At 46.6% G+C, this 20021-nt stretch overlaps 3 protein-coding genes across 4 annotated transcripts in view; all 3 read left to right on the forward strand.

Moving 5' to 3' along the window:
• zcchc7 (zinc finger, CCHC domain containing 7) overlaps positions 1-10439 on the forward strand; it is a 36861-nt gene extending 26422 nt beyond the window's left edge. Inside the window, exons 8-10 of the mRNA XM_040187293.2 lie at positions 6865-6963; positions 7043-7160; positions 7967-10439. Of these exons, the coding sequence (XP_040043227.2) occupies positions 6865-6963; positions 7043-7160; positions 7967-8565 (816 nt within the window). The 3' untranslated portion in view covers positions 8566-10439. The remainder of the gene's footprint in view (positions 1-6864; positions 6964-7042; positions 7161-7966) is intronic.
• Positions 10440-10749: 310 nt separating this feature from the next.
• Positions 10750-16901, forward strand: pgm2 (phosphoglucomutase 2). The gene is made up of 13 exons (XM_040187298.2): positions 10750-11003; positions 12063-12230; positions 12424-12615; positions 13418-13501; positions 13722-13915; positions 14084-14273; positions 14366-14463; positions 14714-14897; positions 14988-15081; positions 15356-15485; positions 15583-15775; positions 16207-16340; positions 16703-16901. Exons 1-13 carry the CDS (start codon positions 10929-10931, stop codon positions 16803-16805), a joined length of 1839 nt encoding a protein of 612 aa, XP_040043232.2. The 5' UTR covers positions 10750-10928; the 3' UTR covers positions 16806-16901.
• A 582-nt stretch (positions 16902-17483) lies between these two features.
• Positions 17484-20021, forward strand: part of tbc1d1 (TBC1 (tre-2/USP6, BUB2, cdc16) domain family, member 1) — a 36002-nt gene continuing 33464 nt past the window's right edge. For both annotated transcript variants that reach the window (XM_040187270.2, XM_040187271.2), the window contains exons 1-2: positions 17484-17641; positions 18126-18794. In XM_040187270.2, the coding sequence (XP_040043204.2) occupies positions 18192-18794 (603 nt within the window). In that variant the 5' untranslated portion in view covers positions 17484-17641; positions 18126-18191. The remainder of the gene's footprint in view (positions 17642-18125; positions 18795-20021) is intronic.

Raw genomic sequence — 20021 nt, forward strand, 5'->3', positions numbered from 1 at the left:
ATTGTAGCTGTTTCTTTTGTGGATGTATTTGTGTGATTCGTATTGTATGATCACCTTATGCTGTGAGGGTTTTCCTTCATCTCCCAGAATGCTTTTCAACCGGCCCGTATCCGCCATGCATCCTCCCGTCTTCTGCTTCTGGATTGCTGCTGGTTGTTTTATTAGTCAGTGTAAGATGGAGACTGTGAGTGATGCCAAATGTGTATTTTGATGGAGAAACTGACCAAAATTATTTTCATTACTACTATTTGTTTTTTTTAATTCCATCGATTCCCTTCTGCCTTTTAAAATTTCTCAAACGCTTCACAAGTGGCTGTCTAACTAATCTCCAAGGTGACGTCTTAAAATGGATCGTCTCAAATCCCAGATCTACACATTTCATATTCAACCAAAACCAGCAAACCGTTGGCTCAGTGATTGATAGATAGATAGATAGAAAAATGACATTAGTTCTTTTGGTTCTTTTGCGCAGCCCATTCAAACTTGCATGCCTTGTTTATTAAACTTGTTAAAACCCTTTTTGGGAGAGACCCTGGACCAGTGATTGGAAGGCAAAGAGAGCCATTTTGAAATGAGCAGAGGAAAGCGAGGGAGCGACCTGCTGTGTGCGCAGGCGGCTGCGTTAACGCCCGCAGACAGCGATCTGCGTGCATCTGATCCTGTCACGCACCTGCAGTCAAAGTGTTGTCAGGAGGAGGCCGGAGCGCCACCTTGTGCCGGCCGCCGGGAAGCTTAGAACGCAGAAGAACTCGAATTCTCGGATCGGATTCCAAAATTCGTTCATCAGCCAGATGAAGCCTCGTGGCATTAGATTCAACACGATGCGTATCCATGTAGAAAGGGGCTGCTCCCCCCCCTCTGTTCCTACAACAGAGGGGGGGAGAGAAGTGTGGAGGGGAGAGCGAGAGAGGGGAGGAGTGTATTAAAGGGAGAGAGTCGGCATGATAAGCACACCGCGGCTGATTGGTGCAGGTAGATCGCTGTGTGAGCATCGATTCGCTGTGGCGACACCTGTACGTGCGTGTGTTTATTGATCTGTGCACCGCTGCCCCGTGTGGGGGGGCGGACTGGATTTTATCCCCACAGAGAGGTGTGTGTGTGTGTGTGTGTGTGTGTGTGCCTGTGGAAAACATTGCATGACCTTTTTCTTTGTTAACCACATAAATGAAGCTGTTTTAACTCTTCTCACCTCACTGCGTTCTTTTTTTTCCCCCCCCTTTCCATTAAGTATGTTTTCTACGTTTTTGTCTCCACGAGGTTCTTTTCTCCATGTCCACACGGGCCTTTGTCAGCACCCAAGGTTAGGACGTTTGGCCCCGTTCAAATCCTCCTCTTCTCAGGAAAGGGAATACATTTACATGTCTTTAGAACACACAGAAAGACTTTTCTAGCAAAGTAGACCTCTTGACTTTGTCCATTTCAAATTAAAGTGCTAAAATATTGGAATCTGTAGTATAAGAAAACGTCTTGACCAGCTTATCCTATAGAGTCAAATGCACCAGCCTTAGAAAACGAAACGTAGAAATACTCCCGTGCACTCGTGCCCCCTCTGATAGTACATTTATTTTTATGATTTTTTTATTTCAAACAGACCGATCTTCAGTGTCTTGTTCCTTGAAATTGCAGTTCTTTGATTATTCCCCTCAGAGATAATATCATTCATCTTCCGTTTGATCATGCATGCATTTAAAATAATACTTTTTTAGACCATTTTAAGGAACATCAGAACCGCCACTCGAGACCGTCTCCAGATTTGAGTTGGACATTTTTTTTAAGCGAAAACCATATTTCCTTTTTTTAAATACTGATTTAAATACAAAAATGATCAATTCCAAACCTATTTTATCTTTGTTCCTCGACACGATGTATTAATATACACAAACACTTTTCACGTACAAACAAGACCCAATATATTCAGACGTTTGTCATTAATGTTTCCTGGATGAATGTTCAGTATTTGTTGACGGCTGTTTTATTCATCCGAATACCAGTTGGAATTACTGTCAGTGGCACTTTCTCTTTGTGATCAGTCCCATTCTTCAGTGGAAGCCGCCCACAGTGTGAGGGGCCTCGCCAGCTCGCTGTGTTAGAGCGCCCCCGGGTGGTCCAACACAGATCTGCGCTCTGATCGCTCCCTGAAGTTCTCTGGTTTGTCTTGATTTAGAAATGACCCTCTGCAGAGTAACAGCCGCGGTCCATAGAGGAAATGGATGATTAATATGTCACTACTTCTAGACTAAAATTCCATTTTGATGCAATCAATCTTTAGAAAGCTTGCATATATTAATCAATTATTTTCAGTCATTTTTCTACTATTAGTCTCCCAGGAGTTGGTGCTTCTTGTGCTATTGCTAAACCTGTATGGATCGTTTACATCATATGGATCCACTTTGTTTTATCTCAACACCGTTTCATATTATGTTGCTCCCCACGGTTTCTTACTTTTTTTCCCTTGTTATTGGGTGTCCCGATGTGGGGTCCTCGGGCCGAGGATTTAGTATTCTGTACAGATTATGAATCGCTTCAGGCAAATTTGGGATTTGGGGCAAATTGATTTGGATTAAAGACAAACCACAACAAGAAACTGGTGTTATTAAAAAAAAAAAGACATTGTTCCTTGTACATGTAAAAACAATGTTAACAGTGTGGGTATTTACTTTTCCCCAACTAAATTTTATCATACAATTTATAATAATACAGGCTAAAACAATAAAGAAGACAGCAGCTGAAAAAGTAACACCTGCTATTTACACAGAAATGACCTCAGCATTGGTCATTCAGGAAGTCTGTGGTGACCTTTAGGTCCGCGTTGAGACCGGCACCCGTCTGACAAAACCTCACTCAATAATTGAACCTAACAAATGACCTGAAATTCAAATAGAGAATTACGAGCACTCTTGGCTCCTCTGTTCTTTCTGCTGAACTTGAAATTACAAGTTTAACGTTTCAACCTTTCTTCCATTTCTTCTGTCCTTCCCTCTGTCTGGCTGACCTCTTTTTTTCCCCCCATTCATCTTACAAGAATGAGCTCAATTAAAAAAAATCCTTTAAATCCACATCTATTCAGGCAGCTGTTTTTGCTGTCTCATCATTGTACAGTATGTGGACTCTGCGGTCTCTCTATTCTCCTTTACACTGAGACTCCGGCGGCCCGGAGGAGACTGGGGAGGGCACCGGTGTAAAGGAGGGAGGGGGGGGGGGGGGGCATTTGCGTGTTTTTCATCTAGTTCTATTAACAGCGAGCAGCCGACATGAAGGAGAGAAAGTGCCGCAGGCGAAGAAGAGCGTGACACTTCAATGCCATTCACACGTCTTCTTCACAGCTTAGACAACAAACTAATAAAATAGAGCTGAAAGCTTTCATTTTAGCCAACTACTTAAATAATAATCTTTAAGATAAAAATCTTGATTTGCTGTCACCAGCAGAAAATGACTCGGCAAACAGCGTAAAACAAGTTTATGGCATCAATGTCTGGTTTCAACTCCTCTCCACTTACAGCCTGATGTTCATGAGTTAAAATAAATGTCGACGCTTTGTCTGCTCTAGGACCGCGTGATTGACAGGTCCCCACCACGCCGTTGTCCCGAGAGAAAAACCTGTAAATGTCCACATGTGCTTCCTTTGGGAGTTTTTGGTACAGGTGTCTTTGCAGACTACATGCTAAACCACAGGAACGTACACGCGCCCAGGTGAGGTGTTATCGGAGGTCCTGCAGGCTCCACTCGCTCTTTGTGGCTCTCTCTGGCTTAGCTGGATGGCGTCCATGCAGGTGGAAGTGTGTGTGTGTTTGATATGCTGCCTGGCGGTGTAACGTCCCGGTTCGGCATCGTGACCGGGGGCCGCAGGAGTGCGTTGCACGTGCGTAGCTGCTGGCCGTGAACACAGAGCAGCGGACTTGCTCCTAGATCGGAATAGATTAGCTCCAATCCTCTGTTCCGCCGGCCGCGCTCCGACCAGATTACCTCCTCACCCCCGCCTCACATTATCTCAACATTCCAGTGGCATTTCCCCTCTCTGCTAACGACAAAATCAGGAGTCCCGCTGACTGACGGGAGGAGATACGACGAGCTTCTGGGAATTCTCTGTGTGTGTGTGTGTTCAGGTCTTTGTGACACAAAGGGGGCAGAAATCACATCTGGTTATTCGGAGACGCCCCGTCCCCTTCCTCCTCCAGAGCCCCACACACCTCCACCTCAGACGGGTGTCCAGGACGATTGATTCTCTCCTTCCCGTCCAACACTGGCAGAAAACTATAATTGGATTCTTTACAATTTTTTCCATTAGCCTTAATAAATCCCAACGGAAGAGTAAACGGATTGGAGGTTCTCTGGTTAATTCATCGATTCTCCTTGAAAACACGCTGTGTTCACATTATAGCCATTTCGCAATGGTCTAATTACCCCCCCACCCCCTGTTAACATAATGTGTACATACTGGCACACAGACACACACTCGCGCACCATGAGGGTGTGTTTGTTTTGGTAGGAGCCCAGTCGTGGTGGTGATGTGTTGTGAGGCTGTTTATAATGATAAAAACACGCAGTCGATCCCCGCGGCTCTGGTAACAGGCAAACCTCCCCCCCTTACACACACACACACACACACACACACACACACACACACACACAAGTCTGTTTGCTTCTCGGATTGTGTTCAATAACTGTGTGTGTTTGTGTGCGTTCCTTCCCGATTGTTGTCAGTAACTGTCTGAGCTTTGTGTCGGCCGAAGGATTATCACGGCAAGGAGGTGTGTGTGTGTGTGTGTGTGTGTGAGGCCACGGATGGCTGGTTGTCTGTGTCCACCCAGCGAAGCCCTTAGGACCTTTCTTCAACACCCTCGTACACACACACACACACACACACTCGGTCCTCTTCCAGCTTCCGTCCCCTGGTGTGTCTGACTGGCAAAGTGTCCCATCAGCAGGAGGTGGATGAGACTCAGAGGCCTGTTAGTCAAACACACACACACAAGCTTTTGTTTTGTTCAATGTCGTCTCCCACGCCGGGAAAAAGCCTGTCAGGACCGTTTATGAATAGAGAGGTTATGATCTTTTTTTGGGGGGAAAGCAGGAAAGATGAATAATTGATTAATTTAACCAGATTAAATGTCTTGAACAGAAAACACGAGTCATCTGAATAAAATAAAAAATGGTGCGACAGGATGATGTGTTAAAACCTAGAAAAACACCTCTGAGAATCCTTGTGGAGCCAAAACAACCAGCCATCTCAAAGGAACACACACACTCGCACTGACTCGCACATCGCTTCAGGCCGCGTGTTGGTGATGTCATCAACGGTCACAACCAGGAAATAGTGTCTGTTTGAACCACTTCTTCTTTCCCGTCTGTTGAAGCGTCTTTGTGAGACTGTGGGAACCGTCTCAGCAAACGGATGTTATCTGTCTTCTAAAATATGCTGAGAACAGCAGGTTTATAGCTCTATTAAAATATTTCTACAGCATGATTGTTCAGTAACAGACAGAAGACGGAAGCTTTTTTAATTTATTTTTTAAGAGATAATAAAGGGGAAACTTTTTTTTTTCCTCCATTTAAAGAAAAAAAAAAAATGTATGCATGACTCAAGCATGTGCTTTTTTTACTAGCGTGATGACTGAGCGTTAAGCCCAATCTGTGGAATCAATCTGCTTCCTCCCCTCTGGGCCTTAAAAGAGAGACTAACACTAGATCGGTGGCGGGCGAGTCAAAGCTAAGCGTCAACATAAATGTCTTCTTGACTTACCGCCGTACAGCCGGACTCTTCTCCAAAGACACCAAAGCGATAGGCAGACAACTCCTCACACGCACGCACAGCTTTTTATTTATTATTTCAGTCAACTATAACAGCTTGATGGGGGAGTCGCGGGGGGGTGGGGGGGGGGGAGATTTAATTTCTCTCTCTCTGCTGCTTTCATTGCGTCTGTGTGCCGGATCAGAGTACGCAGAGATAACGTGAGCCCAAGGTCAGGGGGGGAGACACAGGGAGACCTGCAGCCAATTTACATGAACGATGAATGGGCGAGGGGGTGGAGGGGTGGGACAGGGGGGGGGCTCGATACCGGGGACTGTGTTCTCCTTAGGGTGCACGTGTGTGTTCATTGGGCGTGTGTGCGTGCGTGTGTGTGTGTGTGTGTGTGCGTGCGTGCGAGCGGTCTGTGATCTCCTGGCCTTTGTGATGGAGATGGGACCGGCCGGCCTGACCCGATAATGACGCGATGCTCTAATAGCATTCATCCTTTCTGCTGCAAAACTACTCAAGCGGAAAAGAGCGAGAGGAGAGGGGGAGGAGAGGGGGAGGAGAGGAGGAGGGGGAGGAAAAGAAAAGTGGGGGCCGGTTAGGGAAGCTATGTTTAAAATACGACGCAAATCATTTGTAATCTCAGAATCAGGGTTCAAAGAGGGACGGGTGGGGGCACCTTAGATCAGTGTGAAGCTGTGTGTGTGTGTGTGTGTGTGTGTGTGTGTGTGTGTGTGTGTGTGTGTGTGTGTGTGTGAGACATTTAGCAGTAAATACGCTGTGACTGTGTCTCCTCGCTCTCTTTATCGGTTCATATTTGCTGCGGGCGACGGAGCGTGGAAGGCTTTCAGGACGCCGGCCCAAAGGGGACGGGACCCTGTGTCCCGCACACACGCAGACGCTTGCTTATCACGAAGGGTCATTACAGGCCTCTAACTACAGCCTCCGCAATCAGCGCGTTACATCGGCAGACCTGCGCAGCGCGTACCAGTAAAGACCATGGGAATGAGAGCAGGGGGACACAAATAGACGGTGACACCGCCACAGTTATTTCTTTTTTTTTTCGTTATGAAAAGAATAATCCCGTAACAATCCCTCCCCCCTTTTTCACTCCCTGCGTCTGTGCTTAGACCAAGGCGGGAACTCCCACCAGCCTGCGGCACGACCAGGCGGGGGGGACGCGGCCGGCCTACTGCTACAACTGCTCCATGAGGGGACACTTTGGACACGTGAGTACCTCGCTGTGTCCCCTCTGCAGTAACTTTCCCACCCATATTGTTCTGATGCGACCCGACGCGTTTTCACCAGGCGTGTGGAAGCCAGAAGATGTACAACTGGACGTATCACTGCAGCACTTTCATCAACTACTACGACACGAAGAGAGACATCAAACGCAGAGAGCAGTCGGTGTCGGCGAAGGCCAAAGGTGAGTCGCACAAACAGGCACTTCCACCCGCTCGTCTTTGTGATGATGCCTCTTTGACCTTTGGCCTTCTGCCTCTGCAGGCAGCTGGAGGGTTTGTTTGCTGTCAGTTGTGAGAGCAGAAGTATACAGACATTACCAATACATGAATGTACAGCAAAAAGCTGTGTATTACTTGTTCAAATGATAGTATTATCAAAAAGAATGAGAAGTCCCCTCCACTCCAAACGCCTTCTGCTTTTGACCGTAACTATCAAAGTCTGTGCCATTCCTCTAATGAAGAGCCGGATCCCTAAAAAAGATTCCAAAATACTCAGCAAGCTGGATTCGGTTCTTCAAAATTCATTAGCCGACGTCTGATGAGTGAAACCGAAACACATATCAAAGACAAAAAGGATATCGAACCTGACACGTTAGAGGGCCCCAAACGAGCCCGAGTACCAGAAATAAATACACGCTGCGTCAGCTATGAGCCAACAAGCAGCGTGAAGAGACAAAGACGCTGTCTACGTGTATCGCTGGGACTCATACATGCATTCATTTCTTTCTCCAATCTAATTTATTGTAAAAATGTCTTTGGGTTTGCTGACAACTATTAGACAATTATGTCTGACGCTTCTGTTTCAATCTTTAAGAATGGAATTTACTTCATCTTACGTTTTATGTCAAATTTTCACTAAAGAGGGAAGACAAAATATTACAATTGCTTTACAGTTATTTAAAAAAATGAATCACTAGTGTTGAATTCACTCAAACCTGAAGTCACATGACTAAATAATGAACAACCTTTCGTTTCCTTCACCTTTCAGAACTGAAGAAAAACGGCTTTTTCACAAACAGTGTTCAGACCCACCTCGCTGCGGGACCGCCCATTAAGAAACGCAAATTTGACCATTACAACCACCACCCCCACCCGCTGGCCCGCCCGCCCCACCAGACCCCCAGCGGCCACAAACCCAACCACATCTTCTTCAAGGGGGGCGACGTCTTCACGCCGCCCAAAACCAAGAAGAACCATAAGAACAAGCGCCAGGAGAGCAACGCGAAACCGTGGAAACCCAAGAGGCCGGTTCCCGCCGCCAAAGCCCCCGTCGCCACGGCCAAAGTCATCGTGGATGAAGCGAAGGACTTTCCTCGAGGTGGAGGCAAGGGAGGAGATGTGAAGGCGAAGAAGAAGAAGAAGATGATGGGGAGGAGCAAGCAGCAAGCCCACATCGAGGGTGACCCGGACCGCCTCGGTTGGACCGTCGCGGGGGAGATGCAGGGGGCGGGGTCCAAGCCGCAGAAGAAGAAGAAGAAGAAGAAGAACCAAAAGCAGAAGAAGACACCCAGAAAGGCGGCCGCGGAGGAGATGTACCCGACGGATGAGAACCTGTTCCTCATCAAGCAGAGGAAGCGCAGAAAATAGAGGCCAGGACGCACGCCGGTTCACGGCGGCTTTGGGCTCATCTCAGACTCTCAGTTGGGGAGTTGGAGTGCTGCGTGGAAGAGTTCATCTGACCTTTTTTTCTTTCTTTTTCTTAGCTGAAGACGCTTTGACGCAGTAGGAAAAGCACAGATGTAAATAATGAGAGTGATGAAGGCTGAATGTTTCAGGGTGCGGTTGGGGGTCCTACTGGGACGCCTGAGGTCACAAGTCTACAAGTCTGGTTTAAAGTAACAGCTGGGAGTCCGTGAACGTTACACTCGGTGTCAATGCAGTTTGGGAAACAGTCATGAAAAACATCTATTGGTTTTCTGCACAGGAACTTATTTATTTTTGTCGCTCAGAACTTTCTTTTTTTTTAAGTTTCAAAGTGAAGTGTTAAACACAGAAGTTTAGTTTAGGCAACAAAAAAATGTAGTGACCAGGAATAAGGCTCCTGGTTGACTTTCCTCTGCCAGTAATTTATTCCAACTAAGACAAAAACAACAAAAAAGTTGTGTCCTTGTACACAAAGCCACAAATTGGATTTCAGGACTATTTCTCAAACTGCCACGATTACCGAGCTGGAACATTGAGGTCATTCCTCCTGTCCATACTGGTCCCATATGAAGACCCCCCCTCAGGCGCCCGGTGAGGGACGGCTGACACAATTCACTGCTACAAAATGTATTTCAACGGGGAATCTATCCAAAACTACAGTGAGAGTTAGACAAATCGTGTCGATTCCTTTCTAAAGTCCACCAGGGGAACACTGCCCAGGGCAGCAGAAAGGACAGATGTTGGTACTAAAACATACGTCACTTTGTGGCTGTCCTCTAGATTTGTCGAACTCAGGCCGCTGATAAACGTTTGAATACATTTTTGCTCTTAGGACCTACTCTGGAAGCCCTTTAAAAAGATGTTCACTGTGACTGGCAGGGGTTACAGAACCTTTGTGAAGCTTTCCTTTCAATTTTATTATTTCCACTTGTGATTTTACTGCTATGAGGAGTCTTTCTGCTGAGAAAATAAGGCTGTTTTTATTCAGTCCAGTAGTTATTTAAGTCACTTCCTGTGTTAATGGACAGCGATTAGTTACTGTTGCCTAATAACTTTTCAGTTATTAGTAGATGGTGTAATAAGAAATCGTTCAGATGATCGATTGATGTCCTTATTATATTCTCCAGTATAGTTGCTAACATAATTCTCTGTTTGAAGTATAATCAGATCATTTCCTAGCACCTCTGCATCCCCAAAGAATGGGAATTTTTTTGTTCCAATACTACCCAAAATGGTCCGTTTCACATTTAGAACAGAAGAATTTCCATTTTTTTTACACTTCATCTGTAAATGTTTTAAATATGAGCATAACTGTAAATACCTCTATTACACATGGACCGTTTTAACCCCTTCAACCATCCTCCACATCGAGTCTGTTAACATGATGACAACATGAAAAGAGGTTGAGACCGTTGCTTGATAACATAAATACTGGCTGCCCGAAGTCTCCAGCTTGAATACAACTTGAGTCTGCTTCGTCGTGCTTTTATTTCCTTCATTCAGGAACATAAATCATTCTGTGTGATCATTATACCTGTTGACACTGGTCTATTCATAAACGGTCCCATAATGATTTGCATTGCATTGCATTGTGATGCAATTCATATAGATGATGCTTTAATATCATTTTAAAGTTGATATAATTATGTGAACTAAAATAAACTATACCATCAAGATCACATTGGGAAGTTATGGACAATGGACAATGCCACCAGTAATGGTCCAAAAGAATGAAGACTGGCATTTCAAGATTTCATCTGTCCCACGTTTGTAAACCAAATAAAACTAAATGAATAAAAACAATATTTCCTAACGAATTGTTGCGGAGTGGAATGTGTAGAATATGAAGTCATTTTACTGCGCGTGGCACACCAGAGCTTTTCAGCTGTGTAAGGTGACCATGTCAAGTCTGAGGGGAACTTTACGATTTCTGTCAAAATTTGCTCCCCTGCACATTAAAAGACAATTTAAACTCGCAATGAAGTATTGCAGTAAATGCTGTACTTTATTGAATGTTCTCCATCACTAAACCGTTATTTTCTATACTTTCTCCGGCTATGTTTCCACTTGTTGAAACAGTCGCAAATATTTGTCGAATGACCTACTTTTGACGCAACCAGTGAACGCAGCACGGAGAAACACGTGATTCCACGCGCTGCTCCGCCCCGCGCGCCGCGGACGCCCCGAGCGGTCACATTCAGCACTGCAGCTGCGATTCCCCCCGCGCTGTCAGAGGTTGGGCGTGAGTGGTCTCACCTCGAGCGACCACGACTTAGAGAGCGTCTCACACTGCAACAAGAAGGGAAATGGAGACCGGTTTGTCCTTAACGGGTGACGCCGAGCTGGACCAGGCGGTCAGCCGGTGGCTGCGGAGCGACAAGGTAAGCGGGCAGCTAGCGGCCTAACCCGGTGCCCGTGTGCCGGCCCGGGGACAGTTAGAGCCAAGTGCGGCCTCGTTAGCTGCTCTACGACTTTAGGAAGACGGGAGACGTTTATGTTGTTACAACGGCAAACCTCAGAGTAAAATAAAACCGTGTGCACGGTTCACGAAGGCGGTGTGACGTGGGTTGAAGTTAGTGAAATGCTACACACCGTTAGCTGCGTCACAATTAACGTTAGCTGACTTCATGGTGCCTCGTTAGAATGCGATATTCGACCGGTCTGTCATTTCCTAATGATTGATTCTAAAACATTTTGGAAATCACTTCCTATGGTACGTAATGGAAATATAGTCATAGTTAAATTACTATTGAATAATTCCAACCCGTGAAGCTTTAGTTTATCCTCGCAAGTCAGTCCAGCCGAACTTTCAATATGTGGAAATTGTCTCCCAATAAACACCCGAACAATGACCGACATGTTCCTGGTTTCACACGGAGGGCAATGTATCCATACGGGTTGCCTTTTCATCTGGAATATTATTACCTCATCACATGGTTCCTATCAAATCAGTTTATGTAATACCCGCGAAGGAAAGTTCTGGTGTGGTGAATACATGAATCAAATATAAAATCCTCATATGCCACACTAGGTTTACTACTGTGTTAAAGGGCGCACAGATGTAGACGAGTCGTCTTCAAGAGACACGGGATGCCACTAATAGGTTCACTTTGGGAAACAGTCCCCGGTTCATTAGTTTGAACATTATTGCATTGCGGCATCTGACCCATCTGAATAGGGGGCATCATGGAGCCTTTTTCCAGATGACAAAGATGTCTGAGCTTGGAAGTCACTCAGGAGAACAGATATCCTCGACACTGCAAACGCAAAAGAATCACTATTAAGCTTAAACTATTGATGACAAAAAAAACACAATAGCAATAGGCCAGCCTAAGACGTTCTCATTAATACATCAGAAACGGCCTCTGGTAACTTGACCTCCAGTTGTAAGCGCTACTTTATGCAGGTCAATGTATAACAAAATATTTTTACCCCCTCAGAACCCCAAGACGGCGTCCATGGTGCAGGACCTGGTGCGAGACGGCGCGGTGGAGGCTCTGAAGAAATGCTTGTCCTCCAGGATGGAGTTTGGTACAGCAGGTCTGAGAGCGGCCATGGGCCCTGGCACGTCCTGTATGAACGACCTCACTATCATCCAGACCACACAGGTCGGTGAACGGCTAAGCTGCGAACACGTGAAGCATCAAGCCGCATGCACATGAACACAGCACACATGTCATCTTGTTACATGTTGTTGTAGGATCTCTGTGCTGGTACTTTTCTACTTCCTGCAGCTGTTGTGAGATGTCCATCTTGGCATTGTGAACAGAAGATTTCTCTTACCTCACAAATCCCTGACAGGGTTTCTGTTGCTACCTGGAGGAGAGTTTCGCTGACTTTAAGGACCGAGGAGTGGTAATCGGGTACGACGCCCGTGCCCACCCCCCCAGCGGGGGCTGCAGCAAGCGCTTTGCCAGCCTGGCAGCAGCTGTGTTCATCAGCCGAGGGGTGCCGGTCCACCTTTTCTCTGACATAACCCCCACGCCATTTGTGGTAATAACTTATCTTATAAATTCTGCATTATGACAGCAATAATATATTATTGTAGTCGCAAATTAATGATTCTTTAAGTCTAATCAGTTTTCCTGGTGGAGCAGATGACAGTGACCGAAAAGCTAAAGGGCAAATTCCATTCAAAAAGTACACGTCCCCTTACTTTACTGCCTGTTGCATAACGCACATATTTGATTGTCATGTTACTTTGTGTCCATACTACAAACCCCAATCAGTTCAGTCAGGGAGAACGCTTTTATATTTGAACTGAGAAAATCTATCACATCTCTCTCACATCTCATCTATCACATACCATCCACCACATCACATCTTTAAAAAAAACAATAGAACTTTGAAAGGTGCCGACAAGTGTAGCCTGATCTTTAAATGCAGCTGTGCAGGAATACTGGGTTTAATCTGAATGAGTAAACTTTGGGAAAAAAAGTTACATGGGCATATTATTGTTATAGATGAAGCATGAAGCCATTCTGTACAACCTTAATGTTCATATTGTGACCCAGACAAAGATTTGATCCAATACCAGCTTCTTAGTGATGCACACACTTAAACGTAGTTTAATTGCCAGGAAGCTGAGTTAAGACACCTGCGAACTTGCTGATTGTGAAACAGTCACCTGGAATGTATGTAATGTAATGTAATGTAATAATGGAATGTATGTGCCCCTGCATGTCCTTCCATTGAAAGATATTAAGTAGTTGTGTGCATACAAATGACTGGTCTGGTTGGATCTTTGAGAGTATATTGTATATGCATTTATATAATTCTGTCCTGCTCCCTGCAGCCTTTCACAGTCTCACACCTGCGTCTGTGTGCTGGTATCATGGTGACCGCCTCCCATAACCCCAAACAGGACAATGGCTACAAGGTAACAGCTTTTACTTACTTGCTTACTTTCTTACCTACATCCTTGATCACTTACATGCTTGCCTACTTGTTCGCTTACATGCTTGCTATCAACACACTCTTTTGCTCAGTAAGTTTATTACTCATTTAGCGTCTTGTTAGCATAAATATTTTCATATTTTCCTTCCAGGAAGGCAATAGTCCTTATTCCTTGATCTTTCTCTGCTCCGTCTGTGGTTCAGGTGTACTGGAGGAACGGAGCCCAGATTGTGTCTCCTCATGACAAAGGCATCGCCAAGGCCATCGAGGAGAACCTGGAGCCCTGGCCGGAGTCCTGGAGCGCAGAGGAGGCTCTGAAGAACCCCCTGCTCAACGATCCCTACCAGGACATCCACACACAGTACTTCAAAGCCATCCAGAAACACTGTCATCACAGGTGCTTTATGGAGAACGAGCTGCTGACTTCCACTGTTGTCCATTGAGGATTGTGATGTTTTTCTGCTGAACATATCAAACGCCTGTATAAACACCACTGGAGGGCAAACACACATTACTACACAGCAGAAAATAAAGAATATTTTGACCGTGTCTTCTGTTCTCACAGGGACATTAACAAGGGGTCAGAGGTGAAAATTGTGCACACGTCTGTGCATGGTGTGGGCCACACATTTGTCCAGTCGGCTTTCAAGGCCTTCGATCTCCACCCTCCATATGCTGTGGAGGAACAAAAAGATCCAGACCCGGAATTCCCCACAGTGAAATATCCCAATCCTGAGGAAGGAGAGGGAGTGCTGGTATGTTGTGGACTTTCACATCACATGCGGCCATGCACAGACTGTGTGTTAGTGGTTGAAGGTAAAAACGTGTGTGTGTGCGCGTGTTGCAGACGCTGTCGTTTGCACTGGCAGAGAAGGAGGGGGCCGGCGTTGTGTTGGCGAACGACCCTGATGCTGATCGACTGGCCGCCGCCGAGAAGGAGGCGAGGTCAGCGTCGGCGCACCCCGTCCTGCAACATTTTAGCAATGTTGGACTCAACAATGGGCAGCAGTAGTACCGCTCTATCCCACGCAAATTAATAGAAGGTCAACTGGACTGAACTGGAACTTCTTTAGCCGTCATTAAAACCTCTTAAATCTCCTAAAACCAATGCAGAGAAACGGCTTTGAATAGCAGCCTGGTGATGTCAAAGGTCATGTGCCCGCCCTTCCATGACGTGTGTCTCTCTGTGTGCCAGTGGACGGTGGCGTGTGTTCACTGGCAATGAGCTGGGGGCGTTGCTCGGCTGGTGGATGTTCCGCTGCTGGAAGGATCAAAACTGTGACGACGCTGCAGCGGTGAAGAACCTCTACATGCTGTCCAGCACCGTCTCCTCCAAGATACTGCGCGCCATTGCTCTCAAGGAAGGCTTCCACTATGAGGTAACAGTCTTCATTGTGTGTTCATCAGGGCGCTTCACTGCCGCAGCAGTTTCAAACCACACTTGACGTCTGTCGCCGCTGTTTGGGCAGGAAACACTGACGGGGTTCAAGTGGATGGGAAACCGAGCCCGAGACCTTTTGGACCAGGGCAAGACTGTTCTGTTTGCCTTCGAGGAGGCCATAGGTATGAACCGACTCGCTCCCGCCTGACAATACATGTCGCCTCACTGGTTTTGCAACCAGTTCGCAGCTACAGGAACGCGTTCTTTGTCCATAAGTGGTGTAAATGGCAGACTGGGGTCTTTGTTAGTTAGACGTCAAACCTCATGCTTCAGGTTTACGGATATTGGAGGTTAATACGACGGATGTCCACTCAGCACACACGTACAAATTCACTTACTACAGTGCATTCCCATGTAACACGATTATGATGCTGTGTGTGTGTGTGTGTGTGTCAGGCTATATGTGTAGTCCCTCTGTATTGGACAAGGATGGAGTGAGTGCTGCAGCCATAGCAGGGGAGATGATTTCCTACCTGGCCAAGGAAGGCTTCACCCTTTCTGAACAAGTAGAGAGGATCTACAAAGAGTAAGAGTTGCATGTTTAAATTATCTTCATTTGGTTTAGCGTTTTAGGGGAGATACGACAGACTGGAGCTGCGTCCCTCTCTACTCCTTCTTGTCAGGTACGGCTACCACATCAGCAAAAACTCCTATTTCATCTGCCACGACCAGCAAGTGATCCGCAGCCTGTTTGAGCGCCTGCGCAACCACGGCGGCCGGGGGGACTCGTACCCCACCGAGTGCGGCCGCTTCTCCATCTCCGCTGTGCGAGACCTGACCACCGGCTATGACAGCAACCAGCCCGGCAACAAGGCCGTGAGTGGACCCATGAACATTTAAAAAAACACCACTTATACTACTATTCATGTCCGGTCAGAAAGAGATTTAATCTCAATGGGATCCCAGACCCGGCTAAATAAAAGGAGGGACAAGTCAGACATCTATCACATCTCCCCCCAAAAAAGTACAGAAATACACACAGAAACATAATGTTTGCTGCGTTGTGGTATTTAGTGTAAAGTAACAGACTGCAGTCGTTTTGTATAAGTTGTACTTTGCATCGTCATGTGCATCATGAAAAGTAGATGGAGAGAGCTGGTAACATAGCGGCACTGAGTGAATTAATAATATCATTTCATTCAAACTACGCCAACGACAATGTCCTTTATGCCAATAATTGTATTGGTGAGGAATGGTCTCCCAAACATGTTTTTCCATTCTTACCTGCTTCTTCTCTGGTGTCCCAGGTCCTTCCCACCTCCAGCTCCAGTCAGATGATCACCTTCACCTTCTCCAACGGGGGCGTGGCCACCATGAGGACCAGTGGCACTGAGCCAAAAATCAAATACTACACCGAACTCTGTGCCGCTCCTGGCAACAGGTAGGTTGCTGTAAAGACTGGACCAGGGAACTGATGAGCGTGGGCCAGACCAGTAAAATCTTACATGATGGACCGGACGCAGTCAAAGCTGATCTCAGTGTGTTTCTCATGTGCTACAGTGTGACGCCCCCAGTGGACTGATTAGGAATAGCAGCACATTTTATAGAAGCGCAATTAATGTCTTTGTGTAATTCTCACACTAGCTTGGCCGGTGGGGTCCAGCCTTGTTGAATCTGATGTAAAGAATGTTGAACAATTGAGGGATAATGAAATACTTTCCTGTAGGCCATTGTTTTAGCTTTTTAGTGACACTCATCTGGGCTCTTCTTCTGTTCCCTGGGACTCTATGCATCCTCTAACAGCGACGTGACGCATCTGAAGAAGGAGCTGGACGACTTGGTCGACGCCATTGTTGAAAACTTTTTCGAGCCAGAAAAGAACAAGCTGCAGCCCAAGCCGGAGTAGAGCGCCGACCGGCCCCACCATAAGCAACGGAAAAAATTATAATAATATTCATTTTTGTTGTTTATTATAATAAAAATACATTTTCCAAATAGTCAATATTTGTGTTTTTGAAACGTGTATTATATACCTAGTAATATTTGTAAATTAACGTATCTGCGCAAAATATATGCTTTTCCTGCAAGTCCTCTGCACGTCTCAGCTGGGCTCTGCCGGGTCCCAAAGAGGAGGGTCTAAGAAGCAGTTGGCCAATCACTTATCAAGTTTATGATTTAATATTTACATTCACATTTAACGTTTACATTTAGATGAAATATTTATATTATTTAACAACTTTGTTACCGACAAAAATTATCCTTAGAAAAGTTATTTCTCTCTAAACGTTTCACATGACATATTGTGGGGCTTTTGTTCATATGATAATGCTAAATATACCAAAACTTCGCAGGATTTTAGAACGTGCAACATTTTCATCTGTACATCTGTAACTCACGTGACTCTCAATCCAAAAATGCTGCACATGCCGAAAGTACAACTTAACTCGATACAAAAAACATCAAATAAAGTGGCTTCTAGCGTTGCACATTGATTCTTGCAACTTTCAGAAGGAGTGAAGCGCACGCACGCACGCACACGATGCTATCCGGGGTGGCGCATGCCTGCAGCATGCACTTGTCATGCCCCCATGTGAGCAGAGGGAAGAGGGAGGACTGGTCTGCGCTGTCTGCTATATATAACGCAAACTAGAGCCCGGTGTGAAGCCTCGGCGAGTACGCGCGGTAGTGCGTGTGCTCCGAAGTACTCCCACGACCTCTCTCGGACAGGACTTCAGTGAGCAGGTACGGTGGCAGCGGAGAAACCTCGTCTGGAATCAATTCAAACTAATCCGGCAACGTCTCACGCGCGCTTTGTTGTCTGCGCCACTTGGTGCGTAAAAATAAAGTTGTGCCGTGCGTAAAAGAAGCCGGTGCGCTCCGAAACGCGCTCCTCGCAAAGCAACAGTTTAGCTCCGCTGTTTTTGTGCACCGTGTAAGCAGGGGAAGTATTAATGTTGCAAGGTCAAATATGAAGTAGGCAAGCGGTTACGATGTATGTTTATGTTGTGATTCCATAGCTGGTAAGATCGAGTTATTGTGCGCATGGTCATGTTGACGGAGTTGCTTGTTAAAAGGAAGATCCGTCTATCAGTGATCATAGAGACAAGTACGTGTCCTCGCTGTGGGGGGTGTCACGTGTCCCTGTGTCCTTGAGACTGAACAATGTGTGGTCACGTGTTCCTGGTGGGGTAAACACCAGGTGTGTTTTTTTTTTTTGTCGCTCCAGATGACCCTGTGACCTCTACATCCAAAAGACTGCTGATTCTGAACCCCCTCCGGCCCCCAGCAGGCCATGGAGGGACTCTACTTTGAAGTGAAGCCCCGGAGAGATGAACCCTGCGGGCCGGGGAGCTCCGAGAAGCCCCACCCTAAAATAACTACCAACAACCGCAGCGCGTGTCCAGCGCGCCCACATCGGGCCCTTTCCGCACCGTGTCCCCAGAAGCCGTGTTCTCCGAAGAGGAGACTTTCCTCATGCGGGGGTAAGGTGGAGGAAGAGGCGGAGGAGGAAGTAGATTACAGACTGACGTTGATTGGCTCCCTCCCCGTCCACCACCTGACCACCATGGCCATGCTGCCCTGGGTGGTGGCCGAGATCAGCCGGTGTGCACAGAGGAGCGCGGGGCCCGTGCCACACTCCGGGGGCCCGTCGGGCCCCTCGTCCCTCAACCAGTCCGTGTTTCTGTGCGTGTCAGCGTCGCGTGTGCGGTGCGTGTGCGTCCTGGCCGAGGGGGGCGGCTGGGACCCGCTGACGCGCACCGTGCTGTTCGAGTGCCGGCCTCACCAAGTGACGAAGCTGATTCACAACAGCCAGGAGCCCGGAGGCTTCGGCTGCCTGGTCAGAGAGGGCGCCAGCTGCACCTGCTACGTCTTCCGTGGCCAGGACAGCACCAAGGTAGGGGGGGTTGGACACCGGTGTCTCCGGCCGTAGCCGTTATGTACTCCTCTTTGCTCCTCAAATCTTTCATAAGTCAAAGAGAACAGTGTCATAACTACTAAGAGAAGGCACACGAGAGACGGTGAAGCAAAAGCTTCTCACATTAATGGCAAGAGGCCGCCTGAGGGCTCACTGTTTATGGCTGAGGGAAACTGGATCTGTTTGGCGTGACGGCGTACACGCACACTCCAGCAACGTAAACACACACACACACACACACGCGCTGACCGACACACACCGCCCTCTCACCTCTGCTCCACATGGCCAGCTCGGGGTGCTGCAAAGCCCCAGCTGGCGTCCCAAGGCAGCCAGAGACATTCCATAATGCCAACATGCCAAAGGCTGCGAGAGAGACAATGGAGGACGCTGAATGAGTCCGAGAAGTCCAAATGCAAACTTGACCTTTGATAATGAATAAATATATATGTATATATATAAATATACGCATCTACATCTTAAACACATTCAGAGCGATTTCCCTCGATCACACGCCACACAGCTCGTTTTACATTAACCAAGCAGGATGTAAAACCTCATCGCCATGGCGACTGCTTCCTGTGGTTTTCGTTGTGTCTTCCCTTTCTGTTTCAGGCCTTTGAGGAATGTGATGATGATGATGATGTCAGGCTGACCACCTGTTGCTCTCTGTCACATAGACAGTCACAAACACACACATTAGCATGCGCCAGTGATTAGGCGTACCATTGTGGAGCATTGCCAAATGTCTTTACAAGACTATATTTCATTTAGTTTATTAGGGGTAGTGAGACCATAGAGCTGCATAAACTAGAGCAAACGTGTATTGAACACACACACACACACACACTAGATTTAGGAAACAGTGAACCATACACACACACACACACACACACACACACAATCACACTTTGGAGAAGTGACATTCATTCGCATCACAATTTCATGAGCAGCAAACATCCGTGAGTGTTTAAATACGGGCCGCCATCCAAAAATGGAGAAGATGCCCAGTGAAAATCCAAATAATTGTTCTGCACTTTATCAGAACAGTTACGTTATGAGCCACTGTGAGTTTAAATGTGACCTTTTCTCCAGTATTCAGTGACGGTAGTAATGGCAGTTAAAGGACTCGAGTAGGATGTATGGTGATTTGGAATTATAATATTCCATATTTTGCTTTTATTACACAGGCTCTAGCGAGAGCCTTTG

Source organism: Gasterosteus aculeatus, chromosome 9 (genome assembly GCF_964276395.1).
Source record: "Gasterosteus aculeatus chromosome 9, fGasAcu3.hap1.1, whole genome shotgun sequence".
Taxonomy (NCBI): domain Eukaryota; kingdom Metazoa; phylum Chordata; class Actinopteri; order Perciformes; family Gasterosteidae; genus Gasterosteus; species Gasterosteus aculeatus.